Source organism: Psittacula echo, assembly GCF_963264785.1.
Source record: "Psittacula echo genome assembly, chromosome: 8".
NCBI classification, from domain to species: domain Eukaryota; kingdom Metazoa; phylum Chordata; class Aves; order Psittaciformes; family Psittacidae; genus Psittacula; species Psittacula echo.
Window position 1 is genome coordinate 22347968 of NC_137744.1, and position 21225 is coordinate 22369192.

General features: G+C 42.1%; 1 protein-coding gene across 1 annotated transcript; it reads right to left on the reverse strand.

The window, feature by feature from the left end:
- Positions 1-4880: 4880 nt before the first annotated feature.
- Positions 4881-9240, reverse strand: BRS3 (bombesin receptor subtype 3; the record flags this gene model as incomplete). Its single annotated transcript, XM_080624848.1, has 3 exons — positions 4881-5288; positions 5836-6187; positions 8810-9240. 3 exons carry the CDS (start codon positions 9238-9240, stop codon positions 4881-4883), a joined length of 1191 nt encoding a protein of 396 aa, XP_080480974.1.
- Between the last annotated feature and the right edge of the window lie 11985 nt (positions 9241-21225).

The following is a 21225-nucleotide window of genomic DNA, read 5'->3' on the forward strand; positions in this document are numbered from 1 at the left end:
GTTACAAGTGGCAAAGCCATCTTCCCACTCAGAAATGAAAACTACCTTCAGTGCAAAAGCTTTCTGGAAACGAGTATTCCAGGAACGAAAGTATCTTTACTGTCATACACACTGGCATGGTAATAAAGTCAAAAACACAGTGCTGAGCTTTGTAAGGAGAGATCAACATCAACCAACTGTGTGGTCAACAGACCGTTGGGGTGAAATTGCTGGGGATATAACTATAGACTTGTAGTAACCTTTGTCTGTTCCACAAGCAGCATCCATCCTAATTAATGGCATCTTTCGTGCTTCAAGAGTTTTGTCTTGGCAGGGCTATTACAGTGGTTGTCCAAAGATTGTTTTGTGATCGCTTCTAAACTGATAGCTTAAGAGGCATTTGTATTAGCTCTCAAATAGGTACTGGGTTTTGGTGACGAGCATGAGAGGCTTGACATAAACTGTGCTTACTTACAAAACTTGCAGTTGGGTATATTTTGGAAGTAAGATAATCACAGCCTAAAACACTGTAAGAGTGATATAATTTAAGTCTGAAACTGCTCATTTGGTTTTGGCAGAGTTTTTGACATTCATCGCCGTAGTAAATGTAGTGATGTCTGTGCCCACATAGTACAGGTTTCCCTAGTGTGCACTGGGGCACTGTCCTGGGAAAAAGGAGATCCAATTTTCATCTCAATCCAATGGAAGTGAAAGCATGCTTGTGTGCAGCAGAATTAGTGGGTGGTAAATCTCATCTGCACACTTCAGTGTAGCTATGAGGACAAACTACCTCATATTCCTTCACACCTTCCACAGATAACAGCATGCGTGATGGCAGCTACTGCAGCAGAGCTTCCTACCATGTTGCCACCATCTGTTCTCTTCCTCTTCAGTGACCCAGCTCAGGGAGCTGATTCATCTGGAAACTCATCATTTTTGCTGGTCAGTACAGCTTTCCTTTCAGTCACATCCTTGACGTGGAGTAATTCATGGCTGCACAAGCATTGCTGCTGCAAGCTGTGTGTTGTGGGGATGGTGTGAAGAGCTCGAGTGTTACACAGCTCACATCAGGCTAAGCTGTCAAGAAATGGTGTTTTAAATCCTGACAGAATGTCTGAAAGTGAATATTAAAAGGAAACATTAGCAGGGTAATTTCTATCTGTGTCTGACTCTTCTCTGTGACAATAGATTTATCAGAGCTGATTGTTGGTCTATAGTACCATCTACTACAAATAACAATCCTGCTTTTCCTAAAGTGGTGTTTTGCTGCCAGAGGGGAACCAGCAATTCACTAGCTAATACTTAATTAGGTAAAGAGTTAGCACTCTTTTCTTACATTGCCTTGTTATGTTAAACCAAGGAGGCAGTAACCAGTGATTAAGTACAGAGAGGTTTCTACTCTTTGTAACTCTTCTGTTGGATTTCCATGAGGCTGGAGCCTGTAGCTGTTACACAAATCAGTGAGAGTGAAGAGGAGTCTTCACAGTGTGAAAAATGACAGCACCAGAGCCAGATGTGCTAAAAAATCAATAGCCTTCCCTATGCTGACAGAGGAAATTCCACAGAATGGTTCACCTTGCACTGAGGGGCCATCTGTGGCAGAACCCATGACCTGATGCTGATTAGAGACTTAACACTGATTGAGGTAATGAAGTGCTGTAGCTGTGTGTAACTTTAGCTTATTCTTGAGTTTTGTATTCATAGCAGAAGCACATGAGAGTGTCAGCAGAAAGCCACATTGAGCTGTGTAAAATGAAGCAGTACTTCCTGAGTGAGCTTTAATAGTGACAGCACAAATTAAAGTACTGATACCAAAGTTGCTGCTAAGGTGAATGTCAATTGTAAATGTTACATTAACACAAACTATTAGTGAGCTTGTCTCATTCAACAAGAGAAACTATAAAAAAGGTACATCCTAGAAATCATATTTACTCACTCCTTAAGACTCCATATGAACAAGATCTTTGATGGAGCCTTGGCTTTCAGTAGTTTGTGCCTTTTTTCTACCTTGATATAAATAGGATATAAATAGTAAACCACTAATTATTAATGCCAGTTCTTTGCTAAATAACAGTCAATTTTTCTGTAAATTGATATTATTATTCCCATATGCTCTTACGGAATTACACTCATGTTACCTAAGGGTAAAAGAACTGGGTTTTGGAACACTGAGAAAGATTGCAAAGGAAACAGCTCTTTTCCCCTAAATCCAGTTATGGTAACATGGAGAGATTTTATGGATGTTAAATTGGGGCAATAGATGGAATAAATAAGAACAGATTGTTTAGCTAAAAATAAATGTTGACCAGACTATCACTCCAGCACTTGGAAATTTCAATGTACGGAATTATGAAAGGATAAAGTATACAACAGAGTTAGTTAACTTCTGGCTTGAAATATTGCCAGTCTTTAAACAAAACATGTGCAGCATCTAGCAGAAACATCAGGTTTGTAACAGGATCTATTAGCAATAGATCAATAGATAGGCTATCCAGTTAGAGGACAAGCAAAAAGTAGCTGCATGCAAAGCAAAGCAAATGGAGAATTAGGAAACTGAGGGGTTTAAAGGCTCCTATGAGGTGTAGCCAAGGATTTTACAGTGGGAAATTTGGTCTCCAACTGAAGTCCAGTAACATGTGGCAGGTTTGTTTTCCAAAGGCTGTAAGAAGCTAGAATAAAAGAACTATACTGTTGGTTGATTTAGTCTTTTGTTTAGAATTTCCTATAGCAAGACCCAGGAAGATAAAAGTAGATTCAGAAGTGTTTAGGCTTGTTTCCTTATTTCAGTCTCATCCTGCAGCCCCATTAAGACAAAAAGAGACAGGGGAGATATCAGTGCCTTGTATTTGTTGTGTTTGTACATAGCTCACTAGCAGAGACTGTTCTATTAAGACAAAGAAAGTAAACTAAGGTATCCTGAGTCTAAGGTATCTGAGTATTTCTGTGCTGTTATATTTCCATTTCAGTGGTCTTATCCTGGTGTAAAACTGGTACAATGAAAGGGAGAATCCATTTTAAAATTAGGGCTTATAGCCTTGCAGCTTGTAATATGAAAAGTGTAGTAAAATAAGCCTAGGCCTGATGAGATTAAAGTGGACTGTCATGAAACTCATTTAAGATAATGACAGAGGTTGAATTCCAATGCCTTTGGGATTTATAGTTTGGGCTTATTATTCTGATTAGGGCAGTCAATAGAGAGAAACTGCAAGTATGTTTTCTCCTCCTGTAATGAATTCAAATACTGGGGCATGGATGGATGGATTTCCAGCTGTGTGTTGTTAGGGGCTCTGTGCAGCTGGAGGGCTTAGAAATTCCTGGAATTCAGAAATTCTCTAACTTCCAGCACTATTTTGTTTAATTCCTGTGTTGCAACCCCTCTTCTGTACCTTAATGCACAAATATCTTGGTTTGAGATATAATTCTCTTAGTTTAAGCAACAGAAAATCGACTGGGTTTTCTACCACCAGCTCTCACAGAGCAAAATTTGGGTTCAGGGTACACAAAATCCATACAGATAAGTGTTATTCAACATATTTATAATAGGAGGTAGGAAGATTTGCCTCCTGTATTTCCTGTTGGGAAGACAGTCCGTGCCAGCAGCCCTGCTGAGCCTTTTAGGGATGCACAGGCTGCCCTTGATAGGCTGTCACTGACTTGCTTCTGCATGCAGAGGCATAAAATGAGTGGATTTGAGATTAGAAGGCCTATCTCATAAAGGCAGTCTGTCTGAGTATCACAAAGGGATCCTGCTTGAACAACTTGAAAATAGAAAATCAGTACAATAGAAAAACCAAGCTCTCCCAGCATGCTTGAAAATGTGCAGTTCACTTAGATGTGACCATGTACACTACAGCAGGAGTGACTCTGCGGAGGTAAAGGGTTAGTCTGACCTCCACACACTGTACACTTTTGGGGGGCTTTACCTCAAACTCACTCTTGTCTGGTTCTGTGGCCTGGGCACACAGTTTCATCTGAGAGAAATCCAGGTTGTGCACTCAAGATGACTCTGGGAGACAGAGCAAAGTAAGGCGGGAGGGGGTGTTTGAGCAGCTCGCTTCAGAAGTGCACTGTAAATCCAAATAGAACTTTAATACAGATCCACCTCAGTTTCTTGATGTTAAATCACTAGAACAATAAGGAATGTTGCACTGCTGAGATGCTTTACCCATAGATCGCAAAGAATATTACAAGTATGGTTAAAGATGATGATAACTTTCTCTGAGAGATGGTCACTGGCTGGTCCCCTTGACTTCCTTAGGAACTGAGAAGGGAAGCTGTTTACACAGCAGTCAGTTCTTACCCAGAGATTCAAAGCAAATCACTGTCAGAGCAAGGGCTGGTGTAGATCTGGTCCATAATGCTTATTCTTCTTTTACTACACTGTACTACAAACCTTAGCTTTCTTTCATTTTAGTCTGCCTTTTGATGAGTTTAGCAATTTTTAACATTGAGGACAACAAAAAGAAATCAGAAATCTTCTTGGTTGATGGTGTTAGGACCATAGGTGGGTTAGGACCATAGGTGGGTTTGCTGGCTTGCTGTGGATGCGAGTACTTGACAGAGGGAGGTCTCAGTCACAAGTCAAAGAACAAGCCACCAAGAACAAAACCATTCTCACAAACGGTTCTTGCACCAACTCTGCTGACTCCTATCCTGCCCAGTCCAGGAATTCCAGCTAGGGATCCATGGTCATGCTTGGGAACATGAACAATCCCTTTGAGCTTATGCTGGGGAGTTCAGCTGTTGCAGCTTCTCCCACACAGTTTGATTTCTTTATTGTACATTTAAAAACCCCAACTCCTGATGAAAACTCCACCATAGCCAGGCATCTCCTTCCAGGATCCCAGTAGTGGGGGCTTGGTTGCAAAGCTCGGTTTCTATCCTTCTTCATCCCAGATGGACTAAACACTTTCCTCTTCTTTTGTGATGCTGTAATCTGTTAGCAATGTAACACTGATTTCTGAGCCACACGTGCTGCCTGTGATGGACGGGGCTCTGGTCGGTGTGGTGTTGTGGGTAGCACTGGGAGGCTTTGAACGAAGCTTTGCCTTACAGCACGAGACTTGCTTTTTAAAGTGTTGCCTGAAACTTTTACTCAACCAATAAAGAGCAAAAGGATTGATGCAGGAATTGCTGAAGGCCAAGGCACGGGAAAAAATAGTAGCTATCAGATGAAAGGTGGAAGCATCAACAGAAGCATGGTATGTGAAAGAGCGGTATAGGTAGAGGATGTGGTTGGGCAACCAGCAGAAGGCAAACAAAGCAACAAGCACCAGCACTGTTTTTGCAACCCTCTTGCGGGATTCAATCTAGGAGAAAGTGATGCAGATCTGGTGTTAATAGCAATTAGTCACACGGGTTTATGTAGTTGGGGCTCATTTTCAAAGGGGCCTAAAAGGCTAAATCCGTTAGGAACCAAAAAAAAAGCAAAATGGAAAAAACCTCCAAAACACCAAAATCAAAAACTAAACTGAGAAACCAACAGAAAAATAAATCTATATATTTAACAAGCTATTTCCGCACATTCCCTTTCCATTCTAAATCATATGTCAAGCTCATCTAGACTGGGATTTACAAGTATAATAGTTAATGTGTCAGCTCACATGAATGAGGTCTCTGTTTACAATACAACACTTGAACTCCTGAGTTTAATACGGCCATAACAAAGCAAAACAAACCCTATCACTCTCTAGGAGAGCACACACACAACTTAATGAGTCATGAGCATGTGCATAGTGCAGTTTGGATTGTTAATATGGGCTGAGTTTATGGAGGATTGAACTCCCATTATCAGGTAAAGGTTTGGTACTCAAGACTTCAGACTTAATCACACTTTGGTGCATGATCATAGCTTACCTGCTTACGGGCATGACCGTGTTCTTCTGCTGGCATGTTGGAGGTGCTTTTATATAAAGTTCTGGCGATAAGAAAATAGTAGACAGAAATGACAGCTAAGGGTATAATATAGAACACTAAGAAGCAAACCAGGGAGTGAGCTTCCTGCAGAATCTTCTCAGTCACAGGATAGGGGGCACATGCTTCAAAAGTTACATTCTTCTCGGGGTTGCTGAAAGAATACAAGTCAGAGAAGACAGCCTCTGGGATAGCAAATATCATGGAGACAATCCAAACGCAGCCCGCTTTGCAGCAAGTCTTCAGGAGCGCATCTGAAGTCTGCAGTTCCAAGGGCTTAACGATGGCTCTGTACCTAAAACCAACCAACACAATGGTCAGAAGGAACACAGGAATAATGCAAGCACTGACAGTGCAAACCTGAGGATAAACCATCCCTGTTCTTGCTAAGCTGAGAGTGAGAGAATCATCTTGGATATGAAAATGGGTACTAACTCTTTGTAATTAAGATGGAAATATAGAAGGTAATTTTAAACATGTATTTTAATGAATTGGCTGGCAGGACTTGCCATTAAAGCCTTCCTAAGTAAAGATGACTTCTAAGTTTGGATTAGGATCGGTAAAAGCAGTCATCTCTCCTATGTTTATGGTGCTGCCTAGAAAGGTAAATGTAAAACTGGTAAAGGTATGAAATAGGTTAACTGTTTTATCAGTACATGAAACCAAGCATGGAGATCCCTCCTTTCTCCCATGATTTTAGGATCCCAGATGAGTGCAGTGATCTGACTCCAAGCAATACTCCAGTACTCATTCATATGTATAAAACAGGAGCTAACACTGCTGTTGATTCATGGCTGTGATTTTGCAGCATGCAGACTGAGTCAGACATAGGAGAAAAATCTGGGTAAATGGATGGATGTGTGAAAATCTGTGTGAAAATGGGATGTGGGAAAGGAACTAACTGCCACAAAGGAAATTATACCCTGCTCCCAGAGTATCAGGAACCGTTGGTGATGTAGAAAGAAGAGAACCCTCCAGGGGCACAAGGCTGGCATGAAAGAAAGGACGGTGAAAAAGGATCCAGAGGATGCAACAGCTTAGTTGTACCATTTTGCACAACCTGAGGATCTGCTCTTTTTCTCCTCTAGGCAAATTTACATAGAAAACTGCAAGCTGGACTGCTCTTTATCGAATACATACTGGTTTTATTGACTTGGAGGTCTTCTAGCATACTGGAACATGATAGTCTGGCATTGTGCACAACTGATGTTGTCACTAAGTTTACCATATAGTTACCCTGTGAAAATGCAGCATACAGTATTTACATAACAGCTACCATGAAGAATTAACTGTCTAAATCATAGAATTATGGAATAGTTGGGGTTGAAAGGGTTGGAAGAGACCTTTAAAGGCCATCTAGTCCATGACTGATTCAGAATTGATGTCATACAGGACCAAGACCTTGGAGCTATAATATACAGTTCATTGGAAACATGAGCTTAATATTCAGCAGGAGTTAAAACCCGCACCAAACCCTAAAGAAAGAGCAAAAAAAGCAAAATGTTAAGAATTATTAGGGGAAAAAAAAATGAAGAGAAAAAGAGACTATTAAGCAATCATCTGTATCTCTGGTCCATGCAACTTGAACACCATATGCTGCTCTGCAAACCTTAACTCAAACCCCCCCATAGTAAGGGTGGAACATATATATAACATGAGTAGCCTGGAGAGATGGATAGGGATCATCGCTGTTTCTTCTAGCACAAGAGTCAGGGTCATCAAATGAAGCCAAAGCATAGTAAGAAAAAGGAGTTGTTTATGCAACAGGCAGTGAAACTCAATGCTAAACAAGTACAAGAAGAGGCTGAACAAGGATCTACAAGAGAAATCCACTGAGGTTATTAAATAGATAGAAACCACATTTGCTCAGGAGGTGATCTGAAGGCTTAGTGCTGAAGTGTAGTGTTGGACAGTGATTTTTATTCTTCGTATGTGTCTTTTGTGGTCCTTACACTGGAGGCTGGTATTGGCCTACATGGACCCTTGGTTTCACTCAGTGTGGCCGTTCATGTGCTGGAGTACAGTAACAGTAGTATTGATTAAACTCTGGACTTGCTGTTAGATACAATCCACCGTTACTGGCATACAAGATGGAAGTCTTTTTCTCTCATAATATTAATATTTATTTCAGGTTTTTCTGCTCCTTGACATGCTCATGCTGATTGAACTGAAGTCTCATCTTAGATTTGTTCATTCAGGAAAGAAGTGCATGGCAAAGCAGTCAGACAGAAGCACTGATCCCAGCTAACAGTGCTCTCATCATCGCCTAAGTTTAATTTCAGGACCTCTGGGCTTAAGAATCTCTGGAAAAGATAAAAGAACTAAAAGAGACAATACTCAAAATGTGTCACATTACACTAAGTCCTCATCAAACTGAAAATGACTGTGTAGTGCTGCAGTAACCATCAAATCATGAGAGTCATCTGTTTGTTCCCTAATCTGTTCTGTGTTTTCCTTTGGCTTGCTATCCCCATATGTCAATCTTTTATGTTGTAGGATTTAAAGCCTCACTGAGTGCACAGGACAAAGGATTTCCACTCAGTCATTTTCAGGTTTATTTTTCGTCTTCCCTGACTACTTTAGTGCACCACTAGATAGCACCAATCTACTGTCTTATCCCTGCATTAAGCCATTTCCCTTTTCTGTACAATAGATAAAAAGAACCCCGTAGTACTGTACTTCAAGCTAATAAAAGGTCAGAAGACTTTAAGAGCCTTTCTCACTTCACTCCGTTAAAAAGAACACCTCTGAGCTTTCTAACACACATTTTAAAATGAAATGGGAGAATGGTTGATTTTGGGTTTGGTTTTGGGCTATTACAATTAAAACATGCACAAACTGATCACTTCTGCTCTTTCATTCATTTCTAACTTCACACCACAGGTATCTCCTGGCAAATGAGTTGCATCAGACCCACCTGTCAGCACTGAGAACAGTCAGGGTAAACACTGAGACTCCAACTGAGGTTAACTGGATGAAAGACAGCAGCTTGCACCCAATCCTTCCAAAGAGCCAGGTATCCACGATGTACCGGGTGGCATCTATAGGTACACAAGTCAACAAAAGCAGTAGGTCTCCAAACGCCAGGCTGGTGATGAAGATGTTTGGAACTGTCTGCATGGATTTAATCTTGAAAAAGACTTTAATGAGTATTGCATTTCCAAGGAGCCCCACGGAAATGATCACTGAGTATGTAATATAAATGGTGCACAGTATTTCCAATCCTGGGAAGGAGTCTTCGGTCCATTCTTCAGTTGTGGTTTCATTATCGAGGATTGATTTCAGCTCTGTACCATCTGTAGATGCACACAAAGTCTCATTAGTTGAAGGCAAGTATACTTGAGACATCTCTTCAACTGCTTCTTCTCCCCAGGCTGGACTTAAATTGATCGCAACATTAACATTTAGCTTCCAGCATATCAGCAAGAGAAAGATACAGATTTGCAGCTGAAATTAAGATTCCCATTGCACATTAACTACTTTCATCCCCTTCTGGATCTCAAAACATGCCTAGGAGAAATGCACACGGATCTTGTTCTGAACTGTGTAGGAGGTGGAGAATTTTGTTATTGGCTTTTCAGCTGGTGGAGCAGAGAGGGAGGAGGAAAGGAGAGAAGTGGAGTTTCTTTAAAGATTTTAGCTGAAATGATGGTTTCTCGTGGAAGTACTGGCAAGTACATGTTGCGATTACTGCAGCATTAGGGTTTGCATCAGTTGCAAACGATTGTTAAAATCTTTCAGGATATTCTAAGAAGGAAATCAAAGGAAAACCTGAAGTGGTTTTCTCAGCAGTACAGGTAAGCATAGAATAGACTAATTCACCCCAAAGCTCTGCAGTATATCTTAGTGACAGATAAAATAACTCAGAATATAGACAGTGTTTGCTGGAAAAGCCATAGAGACACCCTGTGCTTGTCTATGCTCTGATTAATCCTTTTATCACAGAAATGCAGTAACCTTCCAAAAGGCAATATAAGATTGATATTTATGGCCATACTCCTGCTAACACTTAGATTAAAGATTAGGTTTGTCCCTTGAAATAATCCCATTGCCATCAAAACCACAACTCATGCCGGAGTTTGAACAGGTTTATAGGTGCTGTACGGAAGCCTGTTATCTTGCAGTAATCCATGTAGTTACTGGCTTTGGATGGTACAGCAGATGATTCAGATCATTTGGGAGAGAACCAACTTTTCCTGATGCTGCCTCAATCAACCATGTTAGTACTATGTGTTTTCTTATCTTTAGATTAGTCAACTCTTAAACTCTGCCCTGTGATGAGCTCCTGATTATCTTCCATTAATAAGGTACAATAGGAATGGGACCTACTTAGTTAAATCTCCTGAAACTAAGCAAGCCAAGATCTAATCTCTAAATAGTGGAAGTGGAAAAGATAGCAAAGGACTGAGCTTAATGCCTTGAAAATGAAGATCACAGGCTCAGGCTGGAGGATATTTTCCCCCAGCCAGTTTTCAGCTGTGAAGTTCAAGAGGAGAAGGTTCCCTGCTCAGATCACAAAAGCAGTCTTATCTTCAGCTGCGCACAGACACAGCCACACCAAATCAAGTTGATTTCATTGACTCAAAAAGCCTCCTCTGTGAAAAGTCTTATTTTCCCTCTCCCATTCCTAATCCTGGCAAACGTAACTAGGCCATCGGTACCGGCTGGTGATAGACCAAATGGGAGATGGTCAGATAGCAGGCTGAAGCTGTGGCCAGGTGGGAGAAGGAGTCACTGATCCAAAAAGGATGAATGGGTTAAACATTCCAGTTCCATTTTTTTTTGGAGTGCTTTTAGAAGAGAAGTTCTTGTCACGATGAACCATACTATATCTTATGCAGGCACACTGTGTAGGTTGCTCACACATTTAGGTACCTTAGAGGATGCCCAATTATGTTGTCCACCCACAGTGGCGTAGTACTGTGGATTATATTTAATATAGGGTTCAGTGAGTGTAGCAGATTGTGACAGCTTAATGTCAGGTAGTTACATAAAATGTTTAGATTTCCTCTATTGGAGAAGGAGGGTATCAACCAACACTGACAACTGATTTCTTTCCACCAAGTGTTGAATACTCAAGGATGTCATCTAAATGAAACATCAGGTGTTTAGGTGAAACTGGCATTTAGGATGAAGGGAACTAGTTACTTGCCTCTAATTGCACTAAAGGTTGGTTGATGCACCAAAGTTCAGAAAGCAGAATAGATCCCAGCCTCTTACGTTCCCCAGGCTTTCAGAACCACCGGACAGATTAGGGCTGACAACATGAAATCTGAGGCTCGGTTTATTCTGTCACTCAGTCATTTTGTACAGCAGGATAGAGGACCTGAACTGATACCCCTCTGTGTAAGAGATAATCCAGAGGACCTGAGGCTGTTGAGTTATATGTTCCCAACAGTTGGTCTGGGGATAATTGAGGTTAGAAGAGAAAGGTGACAGACATTCTCAACCCATATTTAAACCTCTTAAGGACACCAACATGTGCCATGGGTGAAAGCAACCCCTGAAAGTAGCAAGGGCTTTAAATTCTGCTTACACCTGTTTTCATGTGCTGTTAATTCCAAACTGGACCTGAATGCATGTATATAGAATGTATATGACCCTGAATGCTCAGTCTGGTGCTTCACACTTTAGAAGCCTGCATTACCTGGAAGCACAGACACATTCTCCCTGTTCTGTCTCTAATAGGACACAGCACACATGTCTAGCCCAGCTCACAGCAGCATGAATCTCTCTCTACTTGGGTTTCTCTTTCTACTGAGAGATTGTATTTTCCCCAGCTTTCTGCTTCCTTGGGGGAATCTGGCAGAAGGAAGCTTCTTCGTTTCCCACAGTTCTTCCTACAGTCCTGGTATTACTGAAAGAACCTTCATTCCTTGCTTGCACTCATCCACTGCCTTCTAAGCCTCCTCCAGTCTCTGCAAGGCTGTGGCCAGCCACTCTCAGACACTGTCCAACTCCTCTTCCATGAGCTATTTGGCCAGGTTCTCTCCTTATGGAGCATAAGATACTGTCTTAGTCAATCATTAGGGGAGAGGGACTCTTCATCAGGGACGGTAACAATAGGACAAGAGGGAATGGCTCTAAACTGAAAGAGGAGATTTAGATTGGATATAGGGAAGAAGTTTTTCCCTATGAGGGTGCTGAGGCGCTGGCACAGGGTGCCCAGAGAAGCTGTGGCTGCCCCATCCCTGGCAGTGTTCAAGGCCAGGTTGGACATAGGCGCTTGGAGCAAGCTGCTCCAGTGGGAGGTGTCCCTGCCTGTGGCAGGGGTTGGAGCTGGAGGAGCTTTGATGTCACTTCCAACACAAACCAGTCTTAGATTCTGTAACATTCTCTAGACCAAACAACAGCCTGAAGGACATCCAGTAAACATGAAATATGCTATTTATTTATGAGGGTAGAATTTCAGTGTTTCTCTTCATCAGTTTTGTGTGCTCTTCATTACCGACATGGGTAGAAACCAGTCAGGGAAAAAACCACCATGTTTTTAACACAGATTCTGATAGCTTTCAGTTGTGCAAATCCAGCTGAAAAGGAAGAGAATGGCATCATTATTGCAAACAGTAAACAACTCTAAGGCATTCTTTTAGAGCAGTATTTTCTGGTGTGAAGAGAAAAGCAATTTGGGTAATTCTGGCTATTGTTTCAAGTACCAGGCTTCACAGAAAACGAATGTTCCTTTTGAACTCCATGCTGCAAAAAAAATGGAGTAAAATACTCAAGAGTATAGCATTTAGCAGTGTTTTTAATGCAAATCTTCTGTTTGAATGCAGTGTGAATCCTGTCTGAAGTCCCATGTGCTGCATAGAGTCACCCGCTCAGAAAAAGCTCTTTGGGTACCATTTGCTCTGCATCAAGCCAAAATATGGAGAGGGGAGCCAAAACCTTCACTCCACCACAGAAGCAGATTTGCCAAAATGGTAATTATTTCGTGTAGTGTAATGATGTTATTTCAGCATACATTGAAATAATGGTCATGCTGCATTGATTGTTATTTATACAAGTATGTCAAAATGCTTTGTAGCTACGGTGCCAGAAATACAAAAGTGAACTGCAGCGGCATTAGCCAGCCTGGGGTAAGGAGGGGGTTAGGATTATTTTAACTCAGTTTCTTAGGTCATTATCTGTATCTTTTCTGCATAGAACCATTTAGTTTTCTTCATTCCTCTTTTATGTCTCAAACTCCTTTTCGACCCTTGCTTTGATTGTCTCCCCCAGCAACATGGCCATCTGTTTATTGCTGGCTGGTTTATCTTTCCGTCTCTCCACTGACGTTTATGTTCTCTGGGTGTTAAAAGCAGAGAGATACCAAACAGCTTGTCTATCCTAGCCCTGCATTGTGGTAGTCACTGTTGTGGCACCGTCTCTTATAAAAGGCTTTTCTCAGATGAAGATCTCTTCTACAGATGAGCCCAATTGCTATCCATGTGCCCAGCCTGTTCAGCGCAGAGCAGGACTCTGCCATTGGGTCACTACAGGCACATTCCTCTTACACCTCCCTCGATCTGCTGGAAAAAGGAGGGGACAAACAGTATCATAACTCATGTCAATGCTAAGAATGAAGCTTTTATCTGACAGCTTTCATATGAGCTGTGTGACTTTGTGACTTTTCCCAGTCCATTTCCCAGTGTTCAAGCAGCCAGGTATTGAATGGGAAAGCCCAAATGTACACCTGAAGTGAGCATCAATGTCAGAGACAGCAGCCCATGTTTAAAGCAAATTACTAACACATCCAGGGCTGTTTCCACTTCTGCTATGTCTAAATCCAGACTATTCAGTGGAGTCAGTGGAACTCAGTCTGCCTGTGACAGGATCTCAAGTGCTGACATTAATCGATGGCTTCAAATACCTTTTATCCTGTTTCTCCATTCTTTCATCCCTTTCAGCCTCCTTTTCCAAGAGTTTCCTCAGCCAGTTTCAGTATGGGAATGGCAGGGAAATACTGGTGTCATTTCTTAGAAGAAAGAGAAAAATAAACACTGGAATGTATCCTTGAATTCCTTCCATTACAGCAACAATCAGGCAATGGAGTAATAAGGCAAGCACAATTCTTTTGGGCATCCTTGAAACGCTCAATAATCCACTTAATTTAGAACCATTAGAGTGCCATTACATGCTAAATACTTTCTGATACCTCGAAGCACAGAGGATTGTGCATTAAGACTTAACCATCATCTTATACAATAGGTAATTATCTTCCCAGTGTTTTGATTTTTAATCTTAACTCATTTCTCATAATGACATTCCTTTTGTTGCCCCAGTAATAACTGTCTGCTAAATGGAGAGAGAATTATACATCTTGGGCATCAGTATTGCTAAAGTGTATTGCAAACCACTGCTGTAGATTCATAAACTTAAACAAGCTGCACTCACCTTTACCTGTCATCCTATGTAACGTTCTCTATCTGTGGTTATTAAAGCGTGGTACACGCATTGAGCTGGAAGGCAGCTTTAGCCTCTTGTCCATACAGAGACGTAAAAAGGCTCCTGGGACCCTTGAGTGAGCTGCTTAGATCTTGGATCTGCATCCACGGACTTAGCTGGTACAAAGGGTGGTGGTTCTGTGCTGGTCTAAACACCAAGACAGGAGTGAGGAGGGTTTTGCGCCACTCACCCCAGCTGCTGCAGTGATTTTACTATCATTTTGTGTTTCTTCTGCATCATCTAACCTATTGTTAACAGCCCACTGAGATCTGACATTAAATAATTGTCTCCATAGATAAATATACTGTCAGAAATCTTCCTTCCATTGGTTTAAAATAGAGCATGCATTTCTTAGTGTGTGTATATCGCTAAAAATAAGCTATCTAGGAGTAAATGAGACTGACTTAGAAATCAGGGGAGCTTTCAGATTGCTGTTTTCTCAGCAAGGGAGCAGAGCCAACTGATACAATCCAGCCTGCTGGGAGGAGGATCCATTTGCATCACTGACACGCTCCTGCTCATCAGGTCACGTTCAAGCCAGAGCTGCGGATGCTGCTCCCATCCCTTAGAATGATGAGGATGTGAATCACAAGCACACAGGAATTCTGTATTGGGTTTGTCTTTGTGCACATCCTCTCCCTGTGCAAACCCTCAGTGCACAGTTCTGTGGCAGAATGTCGGTGTAGATGTGTTGGAGAAGAGCGAATGTAATAGGTGCTGAAGATATGGTTTCAGCCCAAAGAAAATGACACATCCTCATTCCGACTGAAAACCAAAACAATGCCATGCTTGAAACAGGGATGCTGCACTGTTTAGCTGGAAAAAGCCATTAGACATATGATGGAGAGCAAATAGCACTTGGCATTTTGCATAGGAAATTGACAGGTTTTAAAACATTTCCTTCCAGCTTTTCCTCTTTGAATAGAAAAATCAAGTCACCAGCAAGAAGGGAGGCCCATCCATGCAGCCTGCTCTGCTTCCTGCTGTCCCACCTCCAAAGCAGGGAACATGCTGATGGCTCTGTCCAAGAAAGCCTGAGAAGCCTTCCGTATTCCAGCACTTTTCTCACTGCTTCTCCAGGTTTTATCCAAATCTTTGTTGCTGCTAATAATTGATTGGTGTTATGAGGGCAATTAGCAAAAACTTTAGAAAACCAAGGTGCATTTTGTCTTTATCAGGAGTGTAATGAAACATAGAATCCCAGCCTGTTTGTGTTGGAAGGGACCTCAAAGCTCATGCGGCTCCAACCCCTGCCACGGGCAGGGACCCCTTCCACTGGAGCAGCTTGCTCCAAGCCCCTGTGTCCAACCTGGCCTTGAACACTGCCAGGGATGGGGCAGCCACAGCTTCTCTGGGCACCCTGTGCCAGCGCCTCAGCACCCTCACAGGGAAGAGCTTCTGCCTAAGAGCTCATCTCAGTCTCCCCTCTGGCAGGTTCAAGCCATTCACTCCTGCCCCAGTTCCTCTACAGACCTCCACAACCTCTTTTCTTCCCCCATCCAGGACTCCCCTTTAGGTATTCAGCTGCCCATTGGCAAGGGGAGCCAAACACACCCTAGCACACAGCACCACAGCACACCATGTCCTGCTTCTCATCACAAAGCAGAGAAAACTTGTATTCAGCAGCAGGATGTGGAACAAAGAGTTTACTAATGAAAATACAGAATACAAGCAGAGGATGCTAGTTCAAGTGTCCAACATACTGAACTATACTTTATATTCAATCTCTTTCTCCATGAAAGCAGTTCCAAGTTAAAACTTGCGGGTCCGAGGTGGAACTTGTTTGTATGTCTTTAATGCTAATGTTTCTCTTTAATGCTAATGTGGCTCAAAGCCACGGAAGGGGAGGTGAGCTGTCTTGTTTCAAGTAGGCTGGCTGCAGCTACTGTACATTGAAATACTCATCTTTTCCTACTAATTGCTGTGTGGGAGTTATTCACAAAATGAAAGAACCTTTTGTATTTGCTGTCGTACATACCACCTCTAAGACATGGCTCCACTATACTTTGTTACTTCTCTGTGATCAGAGCAGGTTAGTATTTTACTCTATTAGCAATCATCAACAAACCTTTACTTGAACGATATAGAGAGAGGCGTTCAAAACTGAAACTAGGATTTAATTGTGCAGGCAAGTTACTGGTTCAAACCCATCTGCTGATAGCAAGCCCCTCTTTAGTAGGGGGCAAGCGTTTAAACGCGCCTCTACATCTCTTTAGAGATCTAAATGTGAGTCAGCAGCGCCAACACATCTGAAAGTAAAAACATAAAACCGGAAGGAAGAGTTTAGGAAGCTGAGTCAAATTTCTTAAAGTATAAATGGATCAAAGTCCACCAAAGAAAAAAGAAGGAAAGATACTGATTGATGAACCTCGCCACCCATGCGTGAGACAGTCAGCATACAGGCTCAAAACTGTGGCTTGAAACTTCAGTGTTATGGGTATTAGGTTCTGAGGATAAGAATCAAGTGAAGAAAAGAGCACAGGGATGGCAGGAGGGTGTAAAGAGAAGAAAAAAGAGGACAAACTCAGAGAAGGGTGAATGATGAGGAAGAGGATGGTTCCAATCTCTGTTTAATCTCGGAAACACAGGGGGACCAACTCCTTACGTGGTCAGTAGTACCACTCCACTGAATCCTAGAGCACGCTATAGGAACAGCTTAGCTCTCTGTGTTCAGAGTGATAACTCTACATTAGAAGTCATTCTTTAGACCAATGTTTACTTCTACATGCCACAAAAAAAGAACCATCCTTAGAGCATCAGAAGAAACCAAATTCAGTATCAATGAAGAAATGCTGCTTTCGGTGGATAGTGCAGCCCTGGATCCATGGGGAATATTCTTTGTGAGCAAGGATGCTTGGTCTCAGCATCTTCTGGGAGCAAAGCACTGGGATTGGAATGAACTTCAGCTATGGAAAAGAATGAGGAGAAGTTTTCCATTATAATATTCCATTATAATCTCTTTAGAAAGAAATGTGTCTGTGCAGAACTCACCCATTTAACCACTTTGGGGAAATAACAGAAATCAGCGTGATTCCAAAAGCAACCAGGAATAGTTGATGCTTAGGTCAGAATTCCTATAAAGGCATTCCTAATTCAGAACATGGGTCTGCAGCAATTTCTCCATCTTGGAAAGCAAACCCTCCTGCTGGGATTCTCCTGCATTAACCAGGCTCACAGCAGGTCCTGTTCAGCTTTCTGTGCTCCCCAAGATCTTTGCTCTCTTGGGAATGCATGAGAGAAGCTATAGCGCTCCCAGACTGGAAGTAGTTCCCATGAGAATGACAGCCAGTTGGCCCAGGGTAGAACATCTCTTAGGTGCTTAAGGTGGAAACTGAGCAGAGAGTTCCCTTCCTTTTGCAGAAGAGCCATACCAGGATCTTAAGGACTTAGTACAGCAAAAGCCATCTGTAATGTAGCCATTAACCCCAAACTGAAGCCTGGCAGAGACAAAGCAATGAAAGGGCTCCTATTTATTGCCATGGATTGGGATTTGGCAGTCATCACATGGAACCAGTCTGTGCAGTGCATACTGTCTTACCCATCCTAAAATGTCTATCCGAAGAAGTCCTGGGAAGGAAATCTGAACCATTGAACATGGAACTTGTTCCATTAGAATTTAGATTCCACATAGCCTGGGATGGTGAGTTGAGGTTTAAACACCTTGGTGTAGATCCAGCAGCTGCACCTGACCCGTTCCAGTCTGAAATCAGAAATGAATAAACTTCTGTATATTCACATCTCAAACTATGAGAGACCAGGGAGGACAAAGGCCTGTGCTTGCTTCTTGTGCCACCTTTGTACCTGCCTTGAAGCCATGAGTCCCTGTGCAGCACAATTCCTGCTGTTAGCTTTCACAACAGCTCTGTCACACTTGTACCAGCAACCCAGTCTTCTATTTCCTATTTAGGGACCCAATCTAATCTGGACAATGCCATATCGAAGAAGACAGAAGGTACACACTAAACCAACTGATTTACCTTCTGCTTTGTTATATTCATTCATAATGTCAACTTATTTCGATAGGCACACAGAGGTACTGAAGTCTCTAAGTTCTTCCACATTTCTGTGCAGGATCAGCATGGATGGGGTAGCCCAGAGCAAGCCACAGCACTTGTTATTTCTTGCTGAGCTGGTAGATAGCAGAATCTTACAATGATTTAGGTTGGAAGGGACCTTTGGGGGACATCACTTCAACCTCCTGCCCAGAGATGGATCAGGTTGGTCAGGCCACTGTCATCTATTCAATTACTCTCCTGAAATAATGTGTTTCCTTATAAATAGTGGCAATTTCCATAGCTGCAGCCTGTGTCCTTTGTCTCTTCTTGCTGTGCACCTCTGAGAAGAGTCTCTTCTGTACGAGCAACCCTCAGATAGCCAAACAGTGGTTACATTCCCTTCTTCCCAGGCTGAGCAAGGCCTGCTCCTGCACATAAAAATTAGATACTGCTATGTCCAATATCCTACCTAAATCTCTGAATCGCAGCTTTATGAAGACTGGAAGGCCACCAAAATCATAGCTCACATAAGGGAACAATGAATGTGAGAACAGAATTAGAGACCAAGCTAAAACCTCTTTTTGTAATCTACATTTTACTGCGTGCTGTCACCCCACCATCATATCACATGAGCAGCTAATGGGAGAGGATAAAGAGCTTTTAAGGAATAATTATCCAATGCAATGCAGAAAGGGTGTAGAGGGGATCCTTATTTCTTAAAGCAGCAGGAGAAGACTTATGAGTGAAGCTAAACAAAGCCCCTCAGTGCTTACCAGAGTAGTTACTCTGCCGACATCTCCCCCAGCAGAAGTGTACTCGGCACTGCTTCACTACTTCTTCCTTCATTAGGCAGTGAAACACAAAGATAAAGAACCCTAAAGAAGTAAGCAGAGAAATTCACAGGGTTTCAGGTGGATTCTCCAACCTGCTGCCCCTTTCCTATGTTTTCTGCATGCTACTCAGTTACCAGTAGGTTATGTATGGGCAGAGATAGGTGGAACCTCGATCAGAATTGCACCGAGTCCTTTGTGCATATCTAAGGGTAGTGGGAAGAGCTTTCCGCAGATTTGGTATCAAAATAACCTGCAAGTCACTGTAGATTCTATCAACCATTTCTGTGCCCAGATGAAAAGGATTGTGCCACCCTGGAAAGGATGAATTTATTGGGACCCATGTTTCACAGGCATAAGTTTGTGTCTTTAATAGTATATCTATCCCAGCAACACTATTTAAACACAACTATCATCCCACTGCAATGGAGCTTTCCCATTACAATAGCTGAACACTGTAACATAAAAGCCATATAACCTCTTCCCCATCCTTGAACTACATGATGATGCATATTTATTTCTATTCCATGGCCCCAAACTGTTGTATTTATAACAGTATTCCATTTGGATATTACCTTGCAAGGTGTTAAAGATGCTGAAGAGATATAAGAACAATATCCTCACTGCTCCCCAGGCAAAAAAGACAAAGCCCCAAGTTAAGCCCAAAAGGAACATCAAGCTGAAAGCACTTTTGAGGTCTTGGAGAAAACCTTGTTTCCAGAACCTGGATCTCTTGTGTGTCCTTGATTTCATGGAGTAGATTTGAAGGAGAACAGTGATGAACATGGCTGTGTTGATCAAAAATATTAAGAAGATGTAGGCCACAACGGAGATGTAAAACACTGTGTTCTCCTGAATCCAGCAGCTGCAAGAAAGGGAGGTGTGTGTTCAGTGAGGAGTTCTGTGAACAGTGAAACTAAGGAAGCCTGGTTCCCAATGTAAGTTTCTCATATGGTTCTCCAAACCCTAGTAAGGAGCATTCCCTAATGGCGATCACTTCCCCTCAGTGAGGACATCCATAGAATCTCCACACTTGCCTTTTTTACAGGTGTTATAGAAATTCAATAACTTTGAGACTTTAATATTTCTGCCAAATTCAGATAAACCTGGCAATTGTTACACAACTTCATAATGTAACTAATATACTAATGTTAGTAAATATAATTCTTATTATACTAATATTAATAATTAACTTCATCAGGGACTGTAGCAGAAGGACAAGGGCTGATGGGTTCATACTGAAACAGGGGATATTCAGGTTGGAGATAAGGAAGAAGCTCTTCCCTGTGAGGGTGCTGAGGCGCTGGCACAGGGTGCCCAGAGAAGCTGTGGCTGCCCCATCCCTGGCAGTGCTCAAGGCCAGGTTGGACACAGGGGCTTGGAGCAAGCTGCTCTAGTGGAAGGTGTCCCTGCCCGTGGCAGGGGTTGGAACTGGATGAGCTTTAAGGTCCCTTCCAACCCAAACCAGTCTGGGGTTCTATGATTCTACACACACAAAGAAACCCTGCCTTAGGAAAACTGAGTTAAATACCACTTTGTTCAGAAAGTGCAGAGATGAGCCCTGGTTAGCTTTTCCTCAGGCATAAGTGAGTTTTACTGCCTTTTTACTAGAGATGGGTAATAGTTTTCCGTCTGAGGTGTCCTGGGTGTGTGTTGCCTCTCTGATGGGATAGAATTCAAATATCCCAGGTAATCTTCCCCAACAAGTGATGAGATTGTGCCAAACAGAAAGCAGGTGAAAAAAAATGGAGCATTCTTTACTGGAAAATCCTTCTTCAAAAAGGATGAAAGAATGCAGCGTTTTCCCACTGGAAAAGGGAGGATGGTGAGATGAGGTCAATGAAAGAATTGGAAATGATGAAGAGACAGTGATTGTGAATTGACATTAAAAAAAACAGAAGCAAAGGTGCAAAATCCAAAGCAATTATTCTGCTTTTAGGTTTTACCAGGAACCTAGAGCATGCAGATACAAATGAGACTGAGTTATACATGAGAATGAGACATATGCATCTGGCTGAGCTAATGTCTTGTAAAGAAAGAGATTTCACAGAAAGTACACATGTAGTTGACTGGCAAAAGCC